The 27,756-nt window shown below is 38.5% G+C and overlaps 1 protein-coding gene across 2 annotated transcripts; it reads left to right on the plus strand.

The window, feature by feature from the left end:
- The first annotated feature begins 27 nt into the window (after positions 1-27).
- nipal2 (NIPA like domain containing 2) lies at positions 28-27,756 on the plus strand. Of its 2 annotated transcripts, XM_007550482.2 has the most exons (12): positions 28-302; positions 4,193-4,225; positions 9,490-9,558; positions 11,077-11,245; positions 18,649-18,708; positions 21,299-21,420; positions 24,654-24,750; positions 25,017-25,152; positions 25,326-25,414; positions 27,089-27,152; positions 27,242-27,339; positions 27,460-27,756. In XM_007550482.2, exons 1-12 carry the CDS (start codon positions 216-218, stop codon positions 27,561-27,563), a joined length of 1,128 nt encoding a protein of 375 aa, XP_007550544.1. In that variant the 5' UTR covers positions 28-215; the 3' UTR covers positions 27,564-27,756. The 2 variants fall into 2 exon arrangements, with proteins under 2 accessions (XP_007550544.1, XP_007550545.1); XM_007550483.2 differs by lacking the exon at positions 4,193-4,225 and having other exon boundaries at positions 30-302.

Raw genomic sequence — 27,756 nt, forward strand, 5'->3', positions numbered from 1 at the left:
TTTGCGTATGAGAGTTCAATTTTCCCAGCCGCACTTGAACCCATCACAAACTCCTGATCCGGGTTGACATCAGAGGTGAACTTTTCCTCTTGAGTTTCGACTGGAGCGACTCCGGACGTGGGATGCTTTGGGGGTCGTTTAGCGAGATAAATATGGGATGGGAGCGGCAGTTCTAACGGGGGGAACATTTCCTTGTTACATGATAAGGGAGAAAAATGGAGAATTCAAGTGATTTTAACGCGACTGTTCCTTTAATTTCCGCCGAAGCTCTGCGAGCGCAGATTGTTCAAAATCCACTCCAGGTGAGTTGGAAAAATGAAACGACTGAGCTGTGTCGAGAATTAATGGCGCATGGTGATGAATTATCAGGAATTAATGCAGTCATCTTATTATCGCGTGTTCGTGCGCTTTAAGTTTAGACTTAACTTTGTTGACTTAATGTGTTGGGGCCTCTTTGAATGAAAGTCGTTATACTATTAAAAGCCGACTTTGTCTCACAGATACAGGTTCTTACCAATTAAATTTACAACTTTAAAGGTTTAAGATATCAGCCGCCCACCTCAACACATTCAACCCATCCATCTCGTTAGACAACACAGCATCATTCCCGGTTCAGTTTTTTGGAGCTTATTAATTATTAAAATTTCCTAAATCGGGCGGAGGATTTCTCAGTTGGTGGCGCGCGCACACACCGTAATGTGTGATTGTGAGGCTGTTGTCCTCGACGCAGTTGTCCCGGGTTCAATTCCCGGTCTCGGGCCCTTTGCTGCAAGTCTTTCGCTTCTCTTTCCTGTCTATTTAACAAAAGTCTTAGACTTAGAGAAGTCTAAACATGCATTTTGGTTTTTAAATGTCAGTTACCATTAATTCAGTAAATCTAATTCTGCTATCCTTGGTTATTATATTTGATAAATCATCTTGACTAAACATTAGAATTAGACTATAGCTAAAATGTGGAAGTGTTCTCAATTTCTCGTGCATCATGATCAGCAGAGGCTATCAGGTGTTTAACCAAAATGTTGGATACAACAGTTCCTTCTGGTATAGCATTAAAATAAGTTTAAGTTGATTCCAGTATGTGTGTAGTGTCATATCATCACTGAGTTTACATTGAAACATGTGAAAATTTTATACTCAAATTCCCCCCACAAATGTTTCTTTGCTTTTAGGCATTAGCTGCCACCATGCAATCTTTGAATAATACTCTTGACTTTTTAATGGTTTCAAATAATGTTAGTTACTTCATTTTTAATAGTCTGACTTTAGCACTAATGCTAAATGCTCCTTGTAAGCTGTGCTCTTTTAATGCTTAAGCAGCTGTTGCTAATGGACACCCTAGCTGTCTAAAACTGTGTTTTGTTGGTGTATACTTTTGTAAAGAAATTTCAATAATTCGACGACTTTTTTATTATCTAAAACACAACCTTTGCTTCTGAAGCTTTTGGTGTAATGAAGAGTGTTGTGAACCAGGAAACTGACAGGGCAGAGATCTACTGCTGTTGGAAACCTTTTCAACTACCTTTTAAAGTGATTGTGACTAAACATTTTGCCGAAAGCCTTTTTTTAGTCTCCCGAAATGTGACTTGCAGACTCTCTCGATCTGCCTTTTCAATCAGATCTGATATTCAGATATGCAGCCTTTTCTGTCCGTCTGTGGTAGATAATGTGTGTTTGCTAATGTCCCACTGTGTGTGTTTTTGCCCGCCTAAATGTCCTCTTGCCCTTTTCGCTGAGGCACATTCTCCTGATGATCATTTTCCTCTGCAAAGTGTTTCTTTCTTTTATTGGCATGTTTCCTCTGGGTGACATTACCAGCGGGGGCCAGGGAGAGAAAGAGAGAGTGGCAGAGGAGGAAAGAGAGAGGCGTGAGTAATGAGTAATGGCTCTTGGGTGGGATGTTAGAGAATAGATCTACTGTATGAAGTCCTGAACAGCTGCCTAATGGTCCCAGCTACCCACCATCCCATGGAACATCCCTAACTACCAGGGGACAATATCTGTCTGTCTCACTCCGTTTCATAACTCTTTATGTTTTGCATTAATATCGGCTTCAATGCTTCAAGCAACTTTAAGAGTTCACTTTTACATACCCCAATTCTCTGCCAGTCAATATGCAAAAGTTTCCATCTTGCTAAATCTATTCAGATTTAACAGCCACTTCGTGGACCGTTTGCACATTTATTTGCCCCCAAAGCACAAAATACATTTTGATTATCAAATTGCCCTACATATTTGGAGCTGTAATTCATTTAAGTTTCTAAGAATAGCCATTGTTTATGCTTCTGGCTGATGTCTCTACTGGTTATTAGTTCAGTGTCTTGATTTTGATAAAAAGCCCTGCTTAGTAAACATGTAGTTGGGAGTTAAATGTTTTCAGAGTCTGAGGAAAAAATATATTTTCCGAGTCCACCAGGAATGTTGGTGCATAATTTCTTACAATTATCAAAACCAGCGATGACTATCAAGAGCTTGCATGTCATTACTTCCCCTTCATTCTTTGATTTGACTCTTTCATCCTACGTGCTTCTTCGTGTCCTCAGCACTTAGCAGCAATGAAAAAGATCAGGCCATCCCATAGAGGGACAGTTGCCTATTGTCTTTTGACACAAAAGGCCATGCTGTCTCCAAGTCTGTCTGTTGGTCTGTCCGTCTTACTGTTGGTCAGTGTCATAGCATGGAGTGGGATCAGATCCTCTCATCTGCCTCGATCCTGTACAGTTTTACATTCAGCCACCCACTTAGTAGTAAAGGTGGACATCTATTGTACCGTTTATCATTTATTGTGAAACATTTATCATCATGATAAGAATTTAGATTTATCATTGTCATGATAAATTTCACTTACGAATGCTCTTTTTGCTCTTCTCCCCCCCCACTAAAGCGTCAATAAATATCAACAAATTTGAAAATATGATTAAATTAAGTCACTGTGTCCAATTTGGTGACATAAAGCAAACTTCTTTAAGTAAGTCATGGGAATGTTTTTCAAGAACAATATTAAAGTTTGTGTTGCTATGAATGAGTTTCCATGGAGAGCCAAAGATTCCCAAAAAATAAGTAATAAATAGTATTTTTATCATAATATTTATTATCTCAATACCACAAAATATTGCATGCTGCTAATATCACTGTGCTTGATAGTTTGTTTAATTTTTTAGACACTTGGGTTTAAAAGATCCACTTTGACTTTTCATTTGAAGTTTTTAGTCTTTTCACACCATAGTTTCAGTCAAGAATCCCCCTTTTTGGATCATTTTTTAATTCCTCATACAAGTTGATACACCAAGATAACTAGGCTCAGATTGAAGACTCGAGGGGCCTTTAACTAGGCAGCTTCAACATGAGGACAGGCTGTAAATGTGTGTCGGGCAACTCTCCTTATCCTGTAACACGGTAGCTGTCCAAATGCATTTAGCATTTAGATCAAAGCGAAAGTGTTGTTACCACAGTAACATATTTCTTTCATTAGATAGATGCTGGAGGATTATAAAGTTGAACTGGCTCTGCTTTGTATCTTAGACTTTTTTTCCACAGTCTCGTCTTATCCTTACATCTGACAACTGGGGTAGTGTAACATGATCAGTCGGCAGTAACTCCTATTTTCAGTCGAAGGTCCGTTATCATTTCACCCAGAAGGCATTTGACTTCTCTATGTAGTCATCTGCCACCATGTCAGTCCATAATGATGTAAAAACACTTTTGTTGTAAACAATTTCAGCAGTTTTCAGTTCATGGCAAACTTCAGTCTCGTTGAACATCCTAAACAATTTCTATATATCTCAGCAGGGAAGATTTGGGTGTTCTTCCAGACCTTGGCAACAAAGTTACAAATGCGACTAATTGGTGCTTATATGTAATAATATTTGAAAAGGTGAGTTTTAATGGTTCATGGACATGGCTAAATGTCAAGAATTTATATAATATTCAAGCCCAGGATGACTGAATGGCAGTTTCTCATCATAAATGTTGTTCTTGTTTAATCCATAGATTTTTATGAACATGGTTCAGGTTAAGTAGAAGATAATTGAATCCAGCTTTATTTTAACATGTGTGTGATCTAATTTAGATGACACAGGCTGCAGTTGAGTTTGGAAATCACAGAACTAATTTCTCCTCTGCGACAATTAAATAAAACCAGCATAAGTGAACACATTTTCAGTTTCTTTTCTTTTTCTTTAATCCTGATTTTCAGGCCTGTTGGAGTTGGAGCACAGCTCACGTTTGTGTAAGTATGACTTCAAAGTGCCAGGTAAAAAGACCACTGGGATATTTGTGATGCCGTTTTAACTTTTAACTAAGCACGGGTTACAATGTCCTGCTTTGAGTAGTTTACTCTGGTATTTTATGAACCGTATTTGTAGCATAGTGAGTGGTTTACAGTGCAAAAACCACCATCACTGCCACATTCATTCAGGGCTATTAGAAATTAGAAGTGTACTGATGAATTGATCCCAATCTTATTTTCATTTTGGGTGATCAGTGATTGTCCGTTGCTTGCATGTGAAACCAATCTTATCCACCTCCTAAGGCTAAGGTCTAAAAATCATCTGCTGTTCCCTTTTGCTCTGCCGTGAGAGAGGACTGACTGATTGCACCAGATCATGTCTGCACATGCATGGTTAACAATGGTCACTCCACTGTTACCAACTTGGCAAATTTTTTTTATCATATTTGGTGACTATTAGACTAAAAAATTATCAGCCAAAATTAGAATCGACAGATCAAGCTTTTTAAACTTTGGTGATCGGCCAGAAAACTACAATCAGTACATCCCATTAGCAATGCAATAAAAACAAGAAGAAGATACACAAGTTTAAATTTATTGTGGATCTAATCTAAACAGGATCAAAATTATGCATTCAGGCAAACCCAGCTTTTAAGTACAGTTGAAAGATTGCCCAGCATATTTGAGATGAAGACTTAGCCTTTTATTTATGTATTCAAAAACAGTTTGGGATGATTATCCTGTAGGAATACCCAATTATGGCCAAGTCTTAAGAACGACAACATAATCCTCCGTCATTGTTTTCAGTATGTATATATTTGAGCCTCCATGGTGGAGGAAGCTCAAATATAATGGAAACCAAAACCAAAATATTGCAAGAACTGAGTGTTTTTAACAGATTAGCTAATCCAGTATTGTTACTTCATCTGTCCTGTTCTGTAGGTGTTTAATCTACTCCCTTTCCACAATTCTGAGCATAAAAACATTGAAATCTTCTCCACTTGCTCCTGCTTGGAAGCAAACACCCCTCCAACATAAGGAGCTTTGCAGCGTCCTGTCTCCTGCTCTCTGTGTGTAAAGTTTGTAATGTTTGCTAAGTAATAGATCCTCCCAGTGTACCGGCCTCGGCTGCTTTGTTTGCTCTTCCTGTGACGGAAAAAGCTCTCTCTCTTTCTCTCTCTCCCTTGGTCTTCCTCCGCTGCTTGCTTTCTCTTTCCCACTTTCTCATGCGAATTTGTCTCCCTCAGTGAGTAGAGCATTAATCTTCCGCTGTTTGAGTGAGGTGCTTGATTCCTGCTGAGACCCCCCTCTCTCTTTTCCCGACTGTACTCCAAAAGCACACCTCCCGTCGACAGGCAACAAATAAACAAAGGAGAGCATAATTCGCTGTAATTAGTTGAATTCTGCTTGCTTGCACGCTTGGTATGATGGGAATGAATCCAGTAGAAGGTGAGATGAATCCCTGCTCACACTTTAAATTACTTTCTCCAGTGTGAGGTGTGTGAAATGAACTATCCTCAGGCAGTTCATCCACTACCCTAACACCTTCTCACATGCGCTCATGCTTTCAGAGGTCTCGTTCTGCCCTCCGGTTCCTCTTGGCATTAACCGGTAGCCTCTTCAGACCCCTCATGCAGTCTCTTGGAAAGCCTGACAAGGCTATTGATGTTGATTTAGTGAACGGAGTGCATTTGATGGAGGATGCCGTACATCTCCCTGTAAATCAGCAGGAGAGACACTGAAATCCTACCCTGATCTAGGGCTGCAGCTAATTTTAGTAATCGATTATACTATCAATTACTTGATTATTTTATCGATTACTCTGGTGATTAATTGGTGATTAATCTTATACAGATTGACACATTCTACATATTTTTCATTTAAAACCACTTAAGCCTTTTTGTACAATATTACAAATACATTAAAAGATACAAATAAAGAAATCAGTTTTTTAATTGGGAAACTAAACATTTTCTTGCCTAAAATCCAATAACAGCCTTCATTTAGTGAATACTTGATCACTAAGGATGCATCTCCTTGATTTAACATCAACATAGCGTAGGGCTGATCTGTTAATTATATTTTTTTGGCTGAACTGATTAATAATTGGATAGCAAAAGCTTCTTAATAGGAGATTTTGTTAATAGAATTTGAGCCAGATGAACTAAAACTATACCACTTAGAGAGTTCTGGGTGGAACACATTAATATACAAAGAAACTTTCATCTTGACTGTATAATGTTTACATTTTTGTTTATTTTTTCAGCAAATGGCATGTTTTAATATCATAGTCCAGTTGACAATCAATGACGAGATTAGTTGATTATTGAAATAATCGATTATAATCACAACAAACTGGTTGTGTTTATAATGATTAATCCTGATTATTATGTTTAATAATGACTAAATCACAATTAATCAATCATGTCGATATTTGATTAATCACGATTAATCATTTGAGCCTTACCCTGGTCTATCAGTCTTTCTGGCTTAACGTGGGAATGAACTGCTGCACCCCCCTCCCCACACTCAGACACTATTTACCTTGACTTGGTGTTTGTCCCTCAGGAATCTTATCAGCGCTCTGCCCATCTGCTCCCCACCTCCTCCTCCAAGAAATCCTGTTTCCCTCTCACACACTGCAATCATTGGGGCTGATATAGAAAAACAAACAGACTGATGTCTAAATCTTGCTGTGCTCTGGTGATGTATCATCCCAGCTCAGGTATGTTCCAGGCCAATGGGCTCATCATCAGACATGGTGCCAAAGTGAAAGCAGTGAGCAGGGGGTTGAAATCATGGAAGCAGAGAAAGATAAGACTGAATGTGAATTTCAGATCACCCATAAATCCATAGGGCTTAAATCATTGTTCAGGCTTCCAAAGGAGATAAAAAGCACTTTCATGCAACACAGAGCAGTGGTTTTACTGTACAGCGATGTATGTTGAATGGACTTACGGAATTATGTTGTGTAATGAGGAGGTAAATCAGAAACAAATAGAAATGGGCTTTGGAGTTTTAGGGAAAGCAACGGCTAAGTCTCTCCTTGTTTCATTCCTCCTGCTGGATCCTCTGGAGTGACTTATTTGTTTTCCTTATGTACACAGCTTACACAAAATGGATGGAAGTGCCTTACAAATGTCATTGTAATATTTTTGTTGGACTGCAATATTAAATAGTTTACAGTTAACTTGATACAATATTGAAACTGTGTAAAATAGCAAATAATTCTGTTTCTTTTCTGTATATTTTGTATAGTTTTGGTTTAATTACAGCTCTGACTGTGGTGCTCTTTCAACAAGTGATCGTTTTTTTTGGGAGGGCCTGTAAACTCCAGTTAACAATTAATCAGTTACTAAATTCACTGAAGATCATTTCAATCACTGATTATTCGCAATTAATCAACCCTATTTCAAAGTGAAATTCAGGTTTTTAAATGTTGAATGGCAGTAAGTTGGTGTTGACACAAATGAAGCGCTTCTACCCAGTCAGTAACAAATGTGAAATGACAAAAACTCAAAACAATGTGTAGTAGCAGCTTTGACCAAGCAGCAGTGATTAGTCTGTTATGTTCCCAGAAGGTAGTTCAGGTTTTGTGTCTTCTGGAAGAAAATGTTGCCTTAGCAGAGTCACACTGACATTGCGGTTGTCTTATTAGCCCAGTGGACCACTGAACCTGAACATTGACATTCTCCTCTCCTTCATTTTTAATCTTCTTAATCTGTTTTCTTCTCTGCATCTCCTCCCCTGCTCCCTTTCATATACTTATGTTTTATTCCTCATATTTGCTCTGATTGGGTTCCCATTTCTAGTTTCCATCATTCAGGTTCCACCCCCAAGCTGTTTGGATTCCTATGATTCCTTTATAAAGTTTGTCCTCCCACACCCAGCGGTACATTTATGACCTGAAACTGTTTTTCCACCTGGCAGCTATTTTTCCAGGGATGTGAGAAATGTAGCACAACATGTTCTTTTTCCTTTATGAATGAATGCTGGGCTGGCTCAGTAAGCCACAGATGGAGGTTTTCAGAAAAGTCATTTTTACTGCTTCTCTTAAACGTTTCTATGTTCATCAAATAGTCGTCATTTCCTAAGCTTTTTCCCATTAATACGTTTTAATGAAACAGCCTTAAGGAATTATGTTCCATTTGGTCTGTTGAATAGAAAACAGATTATCCTGAATGAATAATATAAATGTAATGGCATCATCAGTAGAGGTGTTAAAATGTAACTGCAACAGCAAATTGCTTTCGTAGTAAAATTGGTCCATAGGGAAAATGTTAAAGAGCATTATAATATAAAAATCACTATATATTTCTGATTTCTTAAGCCTGTTATTTATATTCCACAACAAATTATTGTAATTTTATTTGTGCTTGTTGAACAGCAAAGTAAAGGAAGTGCAAAAAATGCAGGCACAGATCAGGACTTAAAAAAAAAAAACCCATAGCTTTTAGGTCAAATTTCTACAATGAACATTAGGGGTGCTCTAGCTAGAAAAAAAGAGAGTAACTCTCTAGAAAAAGCAAGGACATTTCTGAGTTTGAAAAATCAAAAATTTGCATGGAAATTCTCAGAACTTTGAGATTAATTTCAGGAAATTTCTAGAAAAAACATGGAAATATTTGAGTTTCAAAAGTCAAAACAATTCCCACATTTTTCTAGAAAATTTCTGAGATTAAGTTCAAAATGCCTGAGTATTTTTTTATTTACTTTTTTTTTCTCTGTCTGTCTACAGTGGCTCTAATATGCTGTTATACATTTCTGATAAGTTTTAAACCTTTTGCCATTTTGTTAAGTTCACTTAAATATATTTCGGTTCTATAATACTTTTTACTTCTTTCGGGCTCTTAAAAAGTCCTGAATCAGTGTTTTGACCACAAGTGTTAAAGTACTAAAGAGTTCACTGACCTCCATCTAAGGTGTCGGATATCATGGGAAAACTACGGATGTGAGGTGTGTTTGTGTTTTTGTGTGTGTTTCGTGCTTCTTTGAGAACACTGACTTGTGTGTGTTTGTGTGTGTACAGTCTGAGAATAAAGATTTTAATGTTATTAAACGTCAGCGGCCTGGGCTCTACAGGAGGTTTGCACATTAATGCCTCTGAACAGAATACCAGTGGAAAGACGCTCTCTGTGGTTGTCATGGAAACGACATGTGACAGCTGGAGATGAGACTTGCAGGGAGTATTATGGGCTGTTTGGCGTTGTTTGGCAAATGGAGCGTTGCCTAATCTTCTGCCTGTTCGCTCTTTGTTTGCACAGAACTATCTCCTGGGAATCATCATCTCCATATGTGGGAATGTCCTCATCAGCGTTTCACTCAACATACAGGTACGGAGCGCCAGCCGACAGCAGTAACGCAGCACCTCTGAAGGTTTATCTCGCCCAACCGTCTTTCCTCTGATAGTTTACTCTGTTTTCGCGAGGATTTTTGTAAACCTTCCCTGAGGCACTGACCGTGTATCTCCTCTCAGGGTCTGAGCAGCAGAAAAGCTGCTGGCCTGTTTTTATTTTAAATCAACATACATGCCATTTATCTGTGCAACTAACAGATTTTTACCAGTTAAGAAGTGATGCACAGTTGGAACGTGTTTATGATATAACTATAGTAAGGCTGCACCTAACGATTATTTTAGTAATCGGTTAGTATATCGATTATTCTGATGATTGATCGGATAAAAGCAAATGGCACATTCTGAGACTTTTCTTCACCACTTAAGCTTTTTTAAACAATATTAGAAACACATAAAAAGATGTAATCATGCAAAAATATAAATACATAAGAAAATAAACATTTTATTGCCTATAGTACAATAACACAGCATTTCCTTAGTGAACGCTTGACGTTTGGCAAAGGTTGGAAAAACTAAAATCAGTATGTAAAAACTCAGGGCTTTCTGCTTTACTTATCAAATGCATCTCTGGACTGATGTGTCAATTTATTTTTGGAATAACCGATTAATAATTAGATAGCAAAAAATGCTGAGTAGGAGTTTAAAAAAAATTGAATTTGAACCAGGTGCAGCTAAAATTGCCAAGTGAGGAGATCTGGGTAGAACATACTTAGATTATATTTTTATCTTAAATTTAAATCTTTGTGTATATATATATATATACTTACAGTATTGACTTAAGTGCTTTAAAGACGTTGTTCTTTCAACCCTTTTTGAGTCTATGTACTCTAGTTAATGATTAATTGATTACTAAATTGGCTGTAAATGGTGTTCATCAAACACACACACACACACACACACACACACACACACACACACACACCCTTAACCTGTTGTGCTGACTGGAGTCCAGAAACATTACTTATTCCATACCCTGGTGTTTTTCTCTTGCTATGTAACTTCGATCGAACCTGCATGGCGCCTCTCATGCTGAGCTGCTCTCTGATTAGCAATGATAGCAGGCTGATGTGCAGAAGTTTGTGTGGTTTTTAGGAACAGGACGGAGGTGTTAAGATTACAAATGTTTTTGAAGAGGTTGCTCGTTTGTCATCATTAGGCAGTGGAAGCTTCCAAAACCAGATTTATTAATGATTGTTCAGCGTAGCGTGCGTTCGCGTCATTAGAACTGTAAAGTCCCACTTCACTGACTTACCTAATTGGTGTCATGCTTCTGCCTGGATACAATTCTAATCAGCAGAGAGTGTTATGGTGTGTTAACAGTCACATTACATCAGATCTGATCCTGTATTGTTTATTTAATTACATTTCCTTTTTCTTAAGCCTGAGTGAGACTGAGAAACTGTTGTGTGTAGTTTTGCATGCTGTGTAGCTCTCAGGTTTAAATCACTTTAAATGATGGTTCCCTCCTCCCCCCACCCTTTTTTCCTTGTGGCAGAAATATTCCCATGTCCGTCAGGCTCAGCGTGCCTCCAAGCCGTATTACACGTCTGGGATGTGGTGGTCTGGTGTCGTCCTGATGGGCGTCGGGGAACTGGGGAACTTTGCAGCCTATGGTTTTGCCCCAGCATCACTTATTGCCCCACTGGGCTGTGTGTCTGTGATAGGTGAGTCTGCTTTTAGCTTCTTTTTACTCGTCTGGAGGGCTATGAGAGAAACTTGGCTACAATCGCAGAGCCACACTCGGAAATTTGCAAATGTTCAAACACTGATACGCAAATCAGTAGGTAACATACAGGTGTATCTCAATAAATTTGAATATTGTTAAAAAATGTTTTTTAGAAAGTGAAACTCGTATAATACATAGAGGTGAAGAATTTCAAGCCTTTATTTATTGTAATTTTGATGCTTATATGGAAACCCAAAATTTTGTGTCTCAGAAAATTAGAATAATGTATTAGATTAATGCAAACTTTTTCCTTTAAAATCCATAAATTCCATGTTATGCCCAACACAGCTGTCTGGAAAACTAATTTTCAAAAACTGTGAATATGTGGAAAATATTCAATGGGTATGAATAATTTTGCAAAATACTGTAAAAATGTTCCCAGAGTTTCTGGATGTTGAAATTTCACCTGGGCTTTATTGACTGATTTGTTCTAAACTCGAAAAAGATTCTTCTGGGAAATGGGCTTTAACCACATTAAACTCTCACTGCTGCTTTAATACTTCATATAATTAGTCGGAGCACTGCAGCAAAAACTTGAAATCACAGCAGGTTGCTCTGTAGCTGGACTTTAAGTGGTTCTCCCATCTCTGGTCGCTTTTAAGATTAATTTGGACATTTACATTTTATCAATGGCCCAGGAAGTCCAATTACCACCAACTGTATAAATTCTAACATTCAGCCCCAAAATGATCTCTCTTTTTCTTTTTTTTTTTTTTTTGCAGTTTGAATGAAACATGTCGTGAACTGGGCCCAGATTCATTAGCCTGTCAAAACAGAAGCGGCTGGCCTTGCTGGCAGCTGCTTTAAAAGTGGGTTAAATATTGAACAGGTTCACTTCTCACCTGCTGCCACCCATCACTCACTGACCTGGAGGTGGCGGAGAGTCAATGATATTAAAGACAGCTATTAACCCAGTGCCTTGAACGATTTTGCCCGTCTCGCGAGTGGATGAATGGTTTTTATAACGCGCTAAACAAAACCACAAATCTTGTTAAGAAGGCTGGAGCTCTTGTTCATTGTAATTTTGGTGTTCGATTTGCTCCGGCGAGCGGCCGCTTGAAAAATGTCGCCGTCACAATAAGTGGACTTAATCGCTGTAAATCACAGAGAGCAGCAAGCTGCTAATACAGAGTTTGTCAGTACGAAGCTGACCTTACTGCAGATTCTTTTCAATCTGTGTAAAAAACACAGGTTTTTAAATATTAGCAGAACATTCCACAGTTTGGCACAGCTGTGTGTTAAAGGGAGCTGCCAAGCTAATTAATTTACCAGAGATAAAGAGGTGCAAGGAGAGGAAGTTGTCTGCAGCTGTGGCACGCTCTGCTCTAATCGTAACTTCCACCTCACACTGACTCGCATTGGAAATGAACAAGCACACACACACACACACACACACACACGCCTCCACAACTTGTGCACACTTAAGGTGATGTGTACACTGTATTTCTAAGTTAAAACCAAAAATGATTTTGATTTTAACTCAGAAATTATAGTAGATTTAACAGCAAGAGTCAAGTTGTCTAAACACAGTTTTTTAGGTTCTGATAGCTTCTTAGGCATGAATTGTGAGTAGTTATAATTTATTTCAGTCATTTAAACAAAATAAGTTCATAATACAGAAGAAAACTATCTTCATCTATTTGAATTGTATTCATTTATTGGAGACTTATTGAATTTTTCACTCACATTTTCAAGCTAAAATACCTCATTTTAAGTTGGAGGAACTTAAATTCTTGATTTACCTTGTATGAACAAAATATCTAAACTTATCACAGTGAATTCTGCTCAGAAACATTTAGTTTGAACAGAGCTTAAAAAGGAGAAAAATATTTTCCTCAACCATTTAAATCATCCAGCTGAAACAGAAATACATGTTTGGGGTGGTAATTCCACTTTTTCTTCCCTTTCAGTTTTGTTTAAGTTCGACTTGAAAACCTCCATTTACTCAACTCAGAAATACGATAAAATTTATTTTTAAAAAAGGTAACATAACTACTGTACGTCTAGCTTTCACAAATGCACATTTAAGTTCAAAATGTAAAACTCGCTAGATTTATTTTACTCAAATGGTAGTATGCATTGACTTGACTAAATATGAAATGTTTTCCAGTGTAAAAACTCTCAGGTCTGACGGATTTTGTCGATCAGAGATGCTCCCTCTACTAACACATGCGTTCTCCCTCCCATTGCACTGTTGTACCTGTTTTCCTAGAGCTGCGTGGCGGCTCAGTGGGGGCTGGTGGGGGCGATACAGGCAGTGGGGGGCCTTTTGGTGAGTAAACAAGAGAAAACCGAGTAGCAGGTCCCGTTGGAGACACAAAGGAAGCCGGATGAGTGGAAAAACAGAAGGTGATAGAAGAGGAAGATGAATTAATGGAGTGGGACAGCAGGCAGAGGTTGGGTGTGTGCTGAGGTGGTTGACAAGTAGAAGTTGGGAAGGAAGAGGAGAGTATTAGGGGAGCCGATGATGTCATCCTGCTGCCCATGCATGTCACGCCGGCACTGCGATGCTCCGTGGAGAGCAATTACTGCTGTCCTGTCTGTGGAGCTCACTCTATTAGGAATGACAGCATCATCCAAAATTCAGCCGTCCGCCTCAGATACGAAGTCACTGCACGTTAAAGAACGGGAAGACATGGTGGAAACGGCTGCAGAGCTGTACCACTGCTTAAAGTGTAATGTTGGCACTGTCTTATAACTGTAATAAGTAACTTTTATAAAACGTATAATTTTTACATATTTGTTTAAACTGTCACCATGTGGTGACAGTTTAAACATGAGACAGATAATCTGTGAAAAAAAATCAGTCTCCCTCACCACCTCCATGATGTTATTGCTGTTTTGAAGAAATGGATCGCTCCTGGTCAAAATCAACCAATCATAGCCAGGAGGTTAATGGCTGTCAATCAAACTTTATTCATTTTAAAATCACAAATTTAAATGGATTTTGTTTGAATTTTGTTATAAAGACCAGCACAAAGTAATTGTGAAATAAAAGGAAAAAAAGAGGCTTTTTCTTTTATCTTTTTTTTTTTTTTTTTTACAAATCCAAATCTAAAAAATGAGGCTTTCATATGTTTTTGGACCTCTTTACTCTGATACTCCTAAAAAAAAACATCGAGTCCAACTTGAGAAGTCGTACACTGAAATCAGCCTAAATCTACTTAAAAAAAATCAATCATCTGATCTAAAATGCTGCTTCTCGCCATCGCACTAAAACCAGGGAGATGGAGCTTAGAGAATAATCTTTACTTCTGTTAGTTTTTAAATCACTTAATATATTTTTGCTCAACACCAAAAAACATTGTATCCGCCTTCCAGACCCCTCAGGTCTTCTGGTTCTAGTTACTCTGCATCTCCAGAACCAGAACCAAACATGGAGAAGCATCTCACTATACCGATTGTTTCTCTATTTTTTCTACTATATATTTTATATTTATTTAAATGTATTCATTTATTTAAATGCACTACTTTTGAGAGTTACTTTTTTATTTTGTTGTGCTTTCTTGCACCATAAATCTGGAACCAATTTCCAGAAAACTTCAGAACTGTTGAAACACTGAGCTCCTTTAAATCAAGGCTAGAAACACACCTGTGTAGATTTGTCTATGAGTATTAACTTTATTTTGCCGCAGTGATGTAATGTTTATGTTTTTTCATCATGCCTTGTTTTTTATTCATCATATAAAGCACTTTGGACTACCTTGTTGTGAAGTATGCTATACAAATAAACTTGAATCCAATAAAGAAAAGCATGCACTCAGTTGCTTCTCTCCCCAGGACAAGAAAGTACACACATAATAAAGGTCAACAGTTTTTCACATTTAGGCTTCTCTTGCAAATGACAGCCAGGCTTCAGTGACTCATCTCTTTATGTGCGATTCCTGCAGTGTAAAGATGTCAGACTGTGTGTTTTCCCATTGGGAGCTTCCCCATTACGACACATCTGAGAGACCGTGTACTGATCTGACACACACGCGTTCAGCAGCGCTGTCACAAGTGCATCCCCCAGAGGTTCCTGTGTTGCCATATTTCTCATGTTATCAAGCTGTGCGAATCTCACTTTTTCCATGTGTTGCCATGGTAACTTGGTAGATCCAGCTGGTCCCAGAGGCAAAAGGGACAGCCCTAAACGTGCATGTAAACACGCTCAAAGTGTGAAATATTGAACACCTCCCTGTTTCATCTGCATTTTAAGAAGAGTTGCTGTAAACTTAGTCTGAGTCAAAAGTCCTCTCATCTTTATGAGCATTTATTTCAATTGTGTCACAAGAAAATCTTATGAAATTTAGTGAGAAATTATCATGTATAATTAAGCTTGTCTTATTTAAATTAACGGCTCTGTCTTGGAATTATGATTTCCTAAATTTACTTTTATGATAGTATTCACAGATAAAACTCTATCATTAGAGTGTCATAAGTGGGGTTGTGTCTGTGTTTGCTGGCATACCATCTTCTGTGAGCCACATTGTGTGTCTGACATTGAGCTGTTTGTGTTCTCTAGCAAATCTCCTTCTGGTGCTTGTTGAGCTCGTGTTCAAATGGCCCGTCTGTCTGGTTTTTGCTATTTTCAAGCAATTTTTCAGGCCGCTGCTGTCCATGTGCCACCACCTGCTCTCCCTGGCATTATTGTGACATCTCCTGACACACAGAGCTGCCGTCGCTGACTCGGCTCCCAAACTCTAACCAATCCCAAACAAAATGTTACAGGGGCAGTGTTGCGTATTCTCCAGGAACATAGTGCCATTATATAGCACAGTCAAAGTAACCATGTCACCTTCAAAAATGCAGTAGATATCAAATATGACTTGAAAGAAATTTGACTTTGAAATTGGGCCTCTGTCTCTTTAAAAACTCCTGCATTTTCTGAAACTCCGCCTTCAGAAAGCAATCACAACATATTTCCTCTGTTAACCCTTTTCCAACATTTTTATCAGCAATGCACTGAGAAGTAGCTTGTGTAATGAATTCAGAAGATGTGCAGTTCCAATAGGTGTTTGCTAATTGCTCCTGGCTAGTCTGAAGGGGCTGAGTGGGAGAGTTATAAGGGAAGGCTGCTCTGAGGAGGAGCTTCATCCTCAAAGGTGGTGTTGGGTCCAGCCAGGTGTTTTGCACAGCTGATCGGTTACCACAGGAGATCAAAGAGTTTCTCACACATGCATCAAAGACTCAAATCAACACTCCAGTTATGTTTTTGATGAGGGAATAACATTATAAAATGATGTAAAGCTCAAAAAAGTTGATTTTACACAATACTGCCCAACATAGCTTCTTATGATTGTCATCGGATAAAATAAGTGATGATACTCCAGTGATCAGTCTTATACTTTATCATCTCGGGAGGCTTTATTCAACATTATACAATTAACCTTTTTTTTCAGGTTTAATAGTGATTGCTTACAAACGGCATTAGGTTTATACAGTGCTTACTGCCAACAATAAGTACCTTTTTACCCCATTTTCAGCTGCCTTAATTCATCATACCATAGATTCAGCAAGGTGATGCAGATTTTGGCTAATATTGTTATGATGGCCTCACACATTGATGCAGATTTATTGGCTGTACATCCATGATGCAACTGCAGTGGACCGATTGTCATGCTGGAGTAATCCGCTTGACATGACCCGAGCCAGCTTTGTGACAGGGTCCATTGTGCTGCTGAAAATAGCCTGAGGAAGATGCAGTGTGCTCATTTATGGATGACCAGTCAGAAGCAATGCTTAGTTAGACTGTGGTGTTGAACAGGACCTCAAAGTGGGCCAATACCACCGCTGAACCACCGCTACAAGGTGAGCTGGATCCATGTTTTGCTTTTTGTGTAAGTAATTCAACAGACAGACCTAATCCAGTGGCCACTGAGTTTGAACACTGTATGAAATATACTGTGATGTAAATGGGTTTAACAAATTATGTCTGTCAGGTGTTCAGAAAGGGTAAGCACTTAGCTCAGCTTATCATTTTGTAAAGAGCCCATGTTTTTTGCAGTGCTGGGAGATATAATGTATCTAGATTGCAGTTGAATGTAATATATTTTATTACACTATTAGTCTATCGTTTGTTGATAAATGTATTATAGCTAAGTTGATGCACAACACATTATGCACTAACAGAAGCTTTTCCTTTCTGTGTCCATTTTGCCAGCGGTGTATGACTGTGTGTTCAGTTTGTCTCTTCTGATAGCAAGTTGGGGAACCAGTGGGATTTACTCATTGTTTCTGCGTCAGCTGGTGTTAGCAACACAAGCATCTAATGATGTATTTCTCTCTAATTATGTGTTCAAACACTTTTTTTGAAAATGGATGCTCTCTGTGTGTGCGCTTCTGGCTCAAAAATGTTTTCACAACATTTTTAAAAGAATGACAGCAACATTGGATACAGGATTCAGGGCTGCTTGTTGACCTCCGACCTTTCTTGTCATAATTGCATCTTCAGGGGGGCAATGTTGTATTTCCAGCTGGTAACAGAAAATCTGTAAAAAATGTTAGATTTACTGAGTTATCTGCTAGATTTTCATCTCACTGTGTGACTGACACTTTAATGATTTCATTCAGGTTTCTGTAGTCTGTGTCCACATATGCAGCACACACACTCCAATCCTGCAAGTACATAGATTCCCCCCTGCCCTATACTCTCCCCTGTATAAGAAATCTGCTAAATGTGTTCTGGTCATTAAGCATTAATGAATTTTGACCATGAGTGTGATGTAAACTGACCTCCCGCCTGGCTGCTGTCAGACATCCTCATGTCTTCCTACTTGTTTTTGTGTCTCGGTCAGTTTGTCTGTCCATCTGTGTTTCTGCCTCTTTACTCAGCACTTCTACGTGTCTGCACGCACATCTGTCTGTCTCGCTATTCGTCTCCGTGACAGCCAAACACCGCGAGCACCGTTCGTCTCCCTTGGTTTGGTGCGTGTCCCGGGGAAACGTTAGTAAGACTAATCTGAGGCTTAGCTCATGTGAAGCTGATTGCTTTTCGCCGTCTCGCGTTTTGACAGTGATATTGATGAGTGGTTATAGGAAAAATGCTGCATGAGATGTGACGGCGTATTTTGATGCTGGTGTTGCAGCATCCTAATGAGCTCCATTTGTCAGAGCAGACTGACACAGTCACTCTGGATCCATACAAGCATGTCAAGCACTGAAAGAAAAAGTGGTAGAAATGCCAGCATGCTATTCATTATGTACACATGAAGTCAAGTAGTTTGTAGTATGCGTGGTATATTGATGAAATGTACCCAAGTGACTAGCAAAGTTCTTAATGGTGTCATTAGCATACTTTTTAAATTGTGTACAATGCAAGGAAAGCACATTTGACTGACTAAATGTTTTAATTTTTTTCAGCCAGCGCTGTTATATCTGTGGTTTTCCTCAAGGAGACGGTTCGAGCTTCTGATGTAGTTGGTAAGCAAACACTTGAACTCCATACCAGGGTTATGATAGTTTTGGGTTTTTCATTACAGTAATTTTGTTGTGACTATTTGTTTGTCTAATTCAGTTAGTTTTAATTAGTCTTTAGAGTGTGCTTGCCAGTTTTTATTAGTTATTATTTGTCAAATATTTAGCTTATTTTTTTATTAGTTACAGTAGGACTTTGTTTTTTCATACTCTGGTTAATTTTTAGGTACACAATTCTAAAAGGTCGCAGTACTGTGATTATGCAAACATCATTTGGGTAATGATTACTCAGCATATTTTCAAACTACCAGGAGGAGGATGGCGGGCCTGTTTGTGTGGGGGGAGAAAAATCTGGTTCATGTCTGTTCAAAAGGCTAATACAGATTTATAAACATGAAAATGATGGATATTATATTCATTATGTTTTCTTTAGTTTTATAAATTCATAATACATTTCCAGTTAGTTATGTTTTTCCCTATTAATTATTGTTTTTATGTTGAATAACAAAAGTGTTTTCTCAATTTCAGTTTGTGTTATTTTGTTAGTTTAATTTAACCTTCGCCCATACATTTGAGGCCATGAATTAAATTTTTTTAATATTTGTGATACTTTTGGAAGAAAATATTACAAAAATCTATTCTGGTATATTTCCCATGCATATAGTTTTGCTTTAATACAAGCAAATACATAAAATGACCTGAATATGCAGACTAAATTTCTAGCACTCATGGTCTATGAAAATTATGTAAGCCTTTAAGAAATGTAACTTTATGTGCAGTAGCAAATTTAAGATGAAGAACTCCATCTTAAAAATTAGATAGTGAAAACATCAGAGATGTAAAATCAAATAATTGTTTTTAGCAAAGTTGCCTGTGGCTCATTGATTAATATTCTTACCATTTTTAACAATCCCTTTAAAAGAATAGAAGCTATTTAAATTTTCACTTCTTCACATTTATTCTATGGAATTTCTAATTACCGTTTCCCTGAGGATTAACTATGATGGTCCACACAAGTGCATTTGTTTTGGCCCTCGGCAAACAGGCTGGACAAATTTACTTATTTATCTTCCTACTTTGCAGAATTTTGAAGGGAAATAACAGAGTCTCCATTACAATCAGCATTATTGATACTCTAAAGTGGTCGCTTGGGAAAGAACATTTACTATCCAACCACTAAAAACATCAGCATGTGAAGTTTACTAAACATTACTGGGACTTTAATCGGAGCTGTGCTTTGACTGGGACACGTGTAACATCGAACGTTTCTGCAACAAAAACTCTGAGCTGGTTTGACCTTAAAGGATGAACATGTGAAAAAGCAACCATGTGCACTGTGAAGTGTGGTGGAGGATCTGTGATGCTTTGGGCTTGTTTTTCTTCAAAATCCCCTAGAAACCTTTTTTTGAACTTTTTTTTAAAAGGAATTTTTAAAATAAAAATCAGGTGAACTCGGCTGTAAAACTGAAACTGGGCCACCGGCAGATCTTTCAGCATGATAATGACCAAAACATAAAGCCAAATGAACACAGAATTACTTCATTTTGTCCAAGTGATTCTCCATTCCAATGCCTAAAACCTGTAGAAAACCTTTGGATTGAGCTGAAGAGAAAAAAGCAAAAGAGAGGACTGGGGGAAATGTTCAAAGAGGAATGTTCAAAGGTGTCTCTTTCTCTGTGTGTGTATGTCTGTCTCTGTGTGCTCTAACATTTTGACGTTTTAAGAGAAAAAAAGTGCAGTCCCACTGTTAAAATGGGATTATACAAGAACTATAAGTATTAATACCAATAACAGAGTGTTTTTGTTATATAAAAAAACTTAGCTTTTTTGCCTCAAGAAAATGAATTTACTCAAAGTAAAAGTAGATTTTTTTAATTGATGTTTTTAGGCTTTTGACACATCTTTATTACAGGTGAAAAATGTACATACTTTTAGAATATTTGCAAAAAAGTCTAATTCTTTTGTCTTTCAATTGTTGACTACATGTGCTTTGCTCAGATCTAATCACAATGTTCAGTGTTCTACAACAATATTTTGAGCATGCTGATACATGGCTTGATTGTCATGGCTGTCACAATGACGGGCGTCACAGCTGCTGAACTGGAAATCCATATCAGCACCACACAGCTCTGTGTGTTGTTGCTTTCCCAAATAAAGCAGCATCAGTTTTTGTTTTTGGGGGGGTTTTAGTCCTGTAATTGCTGCATAGCATTCAGAAATGATTTGGATACATTTTCATAGTAAAAAAAAAAACAAAACATTATTTATAATGAGAGGTATTAACAGAGGCCGGCTTTGTTTTCAGTAATGTGCTATGTGTAAAGAGGTAAGCAAGCCAGAACAAATTCATTCAAAACACACAAACCAGGAATGTGCTTGGTGAGATTAGCTTCATTGTTTCCTCCGTAACTTTAACAAAAGAATATGAATGCTATAAAAGATGCTGTCTAATTTGATTTTGCAGCTGATGCACCAATCAGCCTTCTCAGGACGAAAACTGATTTCTGCAAATTTTATGGAAACAGTTTCAGATGAGTTCCCTCTCTGTTCCCACACAAAGAACTTGACTGGTCTCTCCTGTCTTTGTCTCCCACAGGTGGCAGCCTGGCCATAACTGGAACGTACCTCCTGGTGACCTTTGCCCCCCACGCATCCACACACATCACAGCTCATCTGGTCCAGTACTACGCCATCAGCTGGCACTTCCTTCTTTACCTCGTATGTAACTGATGGATGGCTGCAGCTGTGTTTCCATTATAATTGCATGTAAAAATGTGTCGATATTCCACCAGTGTTGCAAAAACACAATTTTGTGTTTCCATTTAATAAAAAACACAATTATAGTCAGTCGTGTATAAGTTTGTCCACAGGACATGCTCTTAAAACACATGCCGCGCCATCAGCCTCCAACTACTTCCTGCCATCTTCTTGCTTGTGGTTTGCGCCAGTAGCAACAGCTTGTTGTTGATCATGACTTGTATGATGTGGAAAAAGGTGTTTCCATTGCAGTTTTGCAAAATATGCCAAATCCAATACAGCCAGAAAAACCGACTGATCCTAGTGCAAAAAGTTATTTATTTATTTATTTATTTTTAATTTGGGGGTTTTTTGTTCGTTTTTTTTTTTTTTTTTATTGCCGTGTTCCTTTTAAACAAATTTATTTTTGTAATTCCAATTTGCACAATGAAAGCGAAGGTCTTGACAGTTTTCTAGATGACACATTGACAAAGTTCTACTAATAGCCTAAAACAATTAAACAGCCTTCATTTGCGCTGTCAAATTGCTGGGCTTGTATCTCTGCATGTAGCTGAGTAAACTTTCTGCATCCAGTTTTAAACTGTAAACCATGCTGCACCATCAGGCTTTAGAAACTTTACTGCACCTGAAGAATAACCAACTTCAGAGATGAGCCTAACTCAACCCTCATTTCTGTTCAGCACCTGCTGTTTTTCTCACTGTTCCTGGACGTGCCACATTTGAAGAATTAATTCTTTAGTCTTACTCTTAGGCCTGTCACAATAACAAACTTTGCTGAGCGATTGTCTCAAAATTATTGCGATAAACAATAATATTGTTTGAAGGCCATTTTATGTCATTACCATTACCTAGTGTAATGGTAATGGTACTGACATAATAATGCAATCACATCCTGACAGAAATAAATACACTTCATTTTCAAAAGAACACTTAACACTGGAACTAATAAACAAAATAAACAACCAAAAAACAAAACTAAAATGGACTCTCAGTCTCCGATATAAAAAAAATGCACTTGAATTAAAACTAAACAACATAAAACCAAAGTGGAAATAAAAACAACATCCAACCAAAAGAGTACAGATTATAAAGTCTGTTTTCTATATTGCCCTTCAATAATCATTAGATTTAAATAGAGAAGATGGGCAAATCCGACTACCTGATGCAATAGTTCACTCCTCCTGACACTAAGGAAAGGAGGCGGGGAGGGTCAGTGGAGAGCAGCGGAGTTGAGCCTTTTCATCCAGTGTCGTCAATAGAAAGGGAAGAAACGATGAAGCCGATGAAAGAAAATTAGGTTGATAATTTTCATTCACTATGCGATTAATTGATTAATTAATTTATTGTTTATCGCGACAGGCCTACTTATCCTCTGAGAGCATTGCTACTCTTCCATGTTCTACCCTCGTCCTGTTTCACCTCAAGCAGCGAGGGCACAAACATAGCTGTTGCCATAGTGACATATCTGGAGGACACAGCTGATTTGGAAAAACTAAAACTACTCGACTCTGAAAATGATAATGCTGGCTTGGCATGTGAACTCTGGACTTTGTCTAAAAACACTCCAAAGATGCTGTTCAAGGTGAGAGTTCACATCCTGCTGCTGTCCAACTGCCTCTGGTGCTCTGCTGTCCGTTCTTAAAGTGGAACCACTATTTGGACAGTTTCCTTTTAGCTGTTGCAGAACCTGGAGACTTGCAGAATACAAATACAAATTTTAATGTTTATTTTTATGTGGTAGACAAACCAAACTGAAGGAATCTGGTGTTGTACTTAACATTTTCAGGTTAAGAAGACATAAACTTGCCATGGAAAATCTCATACATCCATCCACTATCTAACACCCTTATCCCATGTGGAGTCATAAGAGATGCTGTTTCCAGCGGTTGGAAAATCTCATCCCGCAAAAACAAAAAAAATTACAAAACGTCTCGGATGTACACATTTGTGCCATTCTGGATTTGTGGTCAAAGGGCCACAATAGGCCCCTGGGCCTCAGTTTGGACACCCCTGCTTTACAGCTAGAACATTTTTAAACCTTTATGATGATTTTATGATTGATTGATGCATTGAAGCTTCTGGATTTTAAAGTGGAAAAGACTAAGTACATTCAAGGCATATGGATATTTTTGCAGCTCGCTGTGTGTGTGTGCGTGCGCGCATGCGTGCGCGCGTTTGTTTGTAATACCTTGTGGGGACGATATTCCTGACATATACTACGTTGTGGGGACCAATTGCTCCTTGTGGGGACCGGAGCCTGGTCCCCACAAGGGGCAACCCTGTTTTTGGGTCAGGGGTCAGAGTTAGGGCTAAGGTATGAATTGAGTTTTGGTTAGGGTTAGGTATGTGATGGTTAGGGTTAGGAAAAGGGTAAAGGTAAGGTTTAGGCTGTAGAAATGAATGGAAGAAAATGGAAAGTCCCCACAAAGATAGCAACACAAACATGTGTGTGTGTGTGTGTGTGTGTGTGTGTTTTGACAGATTGCTCCTGTCATCACTGGTGTGCAAAACGGAGCGCTCTTCCTCTTTACAGGCAGTGAATTAGTTGTTTCTCATCAGCTGGCAGAGTGGCCGCCTCCAACCAGTGTGGGATTAATTGTAGCTGGTGATTAATCGGAGGAAATGAAATATCATTGCTGACTTTTGATCATTAGCAGAGGTTATCCCTTCTTCTGGTGTAGAAACACAGTTTGGTTGGTGTGTGTGTGTGTGTGTGTGTGTGTGCGTGTGTGTGTGTGTGCCATCAGTAATGACCCGGGTCTTTGGTAATCCATTTCCACATAGAATAATTACATTCTGGAATGAGCTCTTTATTTAACATACATGCTGTGGCACCAGGATGGCATTGAGAGACATTTTAAAGGTCAGCTTGGCCTTTGTTCCCCTCCATGCAGCTGCTGTGCTCCTTTCTTACTGCACCTATTAAATCTGTGTTTAGTCGGGAACGACTGAATGCCGCCGGACTCACAAGGACAGCTCCAAACCCTTCTCATTAAACACAAGAAATTCATCTCTTTTTTTCTTTTTTTTTGCCACACTCACTTATTTCAATTAAACTGTCGTTCTCTGACTGTGTGTCACATTTTCTCCCCACGATAAGACGACGAAGGAAAGTTTAATTTCAACTTTCTGTTTCTGAGCAAATCAAATGAACATTATTATCTTGTGTGACCCCTCTTTCTTTCTCTCCACAGTTCATCGAGGTCATCCTGTTCTGCATTCTGCTCTATCTGTACAAGAGGAGGGGTGTGAAGCACATTGTCATCGTGATGCTGCTGGTGGCCTTGCTCGGTACGAACACATAGGAAGCGTCCAAACGAGGGCAGAGGTTATGGATTGAGCTATTTTAAGTAAGCAGAGAGGTTGCCTTGTTGCCAGGCTACCAAAAGCAGACCTCTGCTATCATTTCTAGTTAGAGATTAGTGGAAAACTATGTGGAAAAACATTCATTCACACTGGCAGAGATAAATCGCCTCCGCATGTCTTCTAACAAGAACAGGAGAATTTCTTGAACACAAGTCCAAGAAACTCTGCTTTTGACTTTTGTGCCGTTGCAGCCTCCCTTACGGTCATCTCGGTCAAAGCCGTGTCAGGGATGATCACAGAGTCGATAACGAGCCAGCTGCAGCTCATCTACCCTATATTCTACGTCATGCTCGTCGTCATGGTGGCCTCCTGCGCTTTCCAGATCAAGTTAGTCAAGGTTTACTTTCGCCAGGCTTGGTGTAAATGCTTGTTTGTGTCCTTGCTTAAATCAGCTGTGTTCACAACAGGCTAAAACGCTTTTGTGGATTTCCAGCTGCAAAACAGAGAAAATTATATCATTAGTTTATTACTACTTACAATGTTTGGTTTCTTCTCCTCAGATTTCTCAATCAGGCAATGAAAATGTTTGATGCCACAGAGGTGGTTCCCATCAACTTTGTGTTTTTCACTGCAAGCGCCATTGTTGCAGGTAGGCAAAAACACTCTTGATCTTTTATTGAAGGAAAAAAGTAAGGTGATCAAAGAGAATGTTGGAAAGGTGTGAAACCTCCCTGTTCACTGCATCTGTCAGCTGTATTTGGTGGCCTGGCCTCCTTGTTTTCAGGCTGCGTGAAGCCACTTTGGTCCATCTGCAACAAGAAAACTTCAATTCAGTTCAGCTCAAAAGTACTTCATTAATGCCAAAGGGAAAAAATAAACACATGGACAAAATTGTTGACAAAATCAAAAATGGTCACTGAAATAACTTAAAAGCTCTGCTGCTGAAATCACCACCAGCAACTTGCATTTTCACAATAATCCAACCTGCTGATATGTGGCATATAGATACAGGTATAACCAGAACAGAACATTAAAAACATTAGTTTGGATAATAATGGCATTAATCTTATTTCTCTTCTGCTTCTGACATTTCTGCTTGTGTCCTGAGACATTTAAGAGTCTAAAACACATTTCAAACTCGAGTCCCGGGCCCCAAATCTGGCACGCCCTCGCTTTTTGTGTGGCCCTCAGGGCTCCTCCAGACACCAAATTACATCAATAAATCCTTCCAGTTTTTTGCAATTGAGCAATTATGTAAATTCACATAAAATCAACAGATCCCCGCAATTTTTTGTGGTAATGCATAACTTTGACTTTATTGGAAATTTTCAGCAAAAATGATCAAAAACATTGGGTTTACGTGACTAACTCCCATCCATAAGTGTATTTCAGATATTGCAAAATAGTATAAATATTGCAAAATTTCTTGCAAATATTTTTAAATTAGCACCACAAAATCTATGATCCATGAAATAAAATCACAAAACCAATTGTGAAATTCTTTAGAGACTGTTCAATGTGAAAAGTCGTTCTGTATTATTTAATTTCAAGAAATACTTATCAAATGCAGAGATAGTTATTTATGAATATTTCTAGAAGTTTGTCAATTGTTTTTATCATCATATTCTGCTTCAGCCGGCCCCTCGAGAACATTCATGATCCTGGTGTGACCCAAAATGACTTTGACGCCCCCGGTCTAAAATGTTCCAACGATCCAAACCTAATCAATAAGAAACACCAGCCTGATGTCGTTCTCCAGTGTTTTCCTCCATCATGTGACAGGTCTGTCACAAGTTGGACCTGGAAGAGTCTCAGGATGTGCAGTTTGGAGTCACCCTCACCTTCCACAGCTTTTTGTCTAACCATCGCTTTGTCTGCCCACACACACACACACACACACACACACACACACGATTGACTCCACGGAACAACAAATTGCTTCTTTATTTTCTATCAGCAGAGAAAGAACATCCGTGGGCGGATTTTGCTCTTAAGATTAGTTTAGTTCCACAAGGAAGAAAATGAATGTTTTGTTTGTATTTTTTTAACCTTTTAATTGCCACAGCAGTTAATTTGAGCTGGTGAAATGCATGAAGAAATGTTTCTGCCTGCCTTTTGGCAACTTAAGCAGATTCAGGATAAAAATGTTTCTTTTTTTCTGGGTGATCAGCATAGTAATTATGAGTAATGACTGCTACCAATCTGTAGAAGCACATTGGTTAATAATAGAGTTCTTATCTTCCCATCATATGCTCATATTTGTTGTAGCTTTATATCTGAGCACTTGAGATAACTTTAGTTTTTTTTTTTTTTTATGTTGCAGGGATAATATTTTACCAGGAATTTGAAGGCTTGGCTTTGTTGAATATTTTTATGTTCTTATTTGGGTAAGTGTTTTGCAAACCCCTAGTTGTGTTTTCTTGTGCTACAGTAGCAGCAGGTGCTGGCGTTAATCCTCCCTGAATCTGTCTTCTAGCTGTCTTCTGTCCTTCATCGGAGTTTTCCTGATAGCCAGAAACAGACCAAAGATAAAGCAACAAGATCGCACTTTTATTCCAATGGATAAGATTCCTGGTAAGTTTTGCTCTCTCAGATCAGTCTAAAAAAAACAATGTGATATCAAACAGGCCAGTGAGACAGAATGGGTTTAGCAGCAGGGTCTCACCTAATGAACTGTGTCGTCCATGTTCACAGGGAGAAGGAACACAGACAAAGTGCAGCCCGAGGCAAAGACCCAAACATACGGATCACTGGCAGCCAAACTCATGTGCAACAGAGCCGGCCAAACAGACGACTGATAGGAAGCCTCTCCATCTGTCAGGACTGCTGCTTTACCCAGTTTGGGAGTGAGCTCAGATTTTGCAGGGCTCAACAAAAACAGCACAAATCTAGAAAAGAAATGTTGCTCTGTATAATCGTCACCACTATCTGGAATATCCTGATGAGGAAAGATGATTCGGAAATTAAATTAAACTCATGATTGCACTAAAA

This window comes from Poecilia formosa, unplaced genomic scaffold (genome assembly GCF_000485575.1).
Source record: "Poecilia formosa unplaced genomic scaffold, Poecilia_formosa-5.1.2 Scaffold36, whole genome shotgun sequence".
In the NCBI taxonomy this organism is placed as follows: Eukaryota; Metazoa; Chordata; class Actinopteri; order Cyprinodontiformes; family Poeciliidae; genus Poecilia; species Poecilia formosa.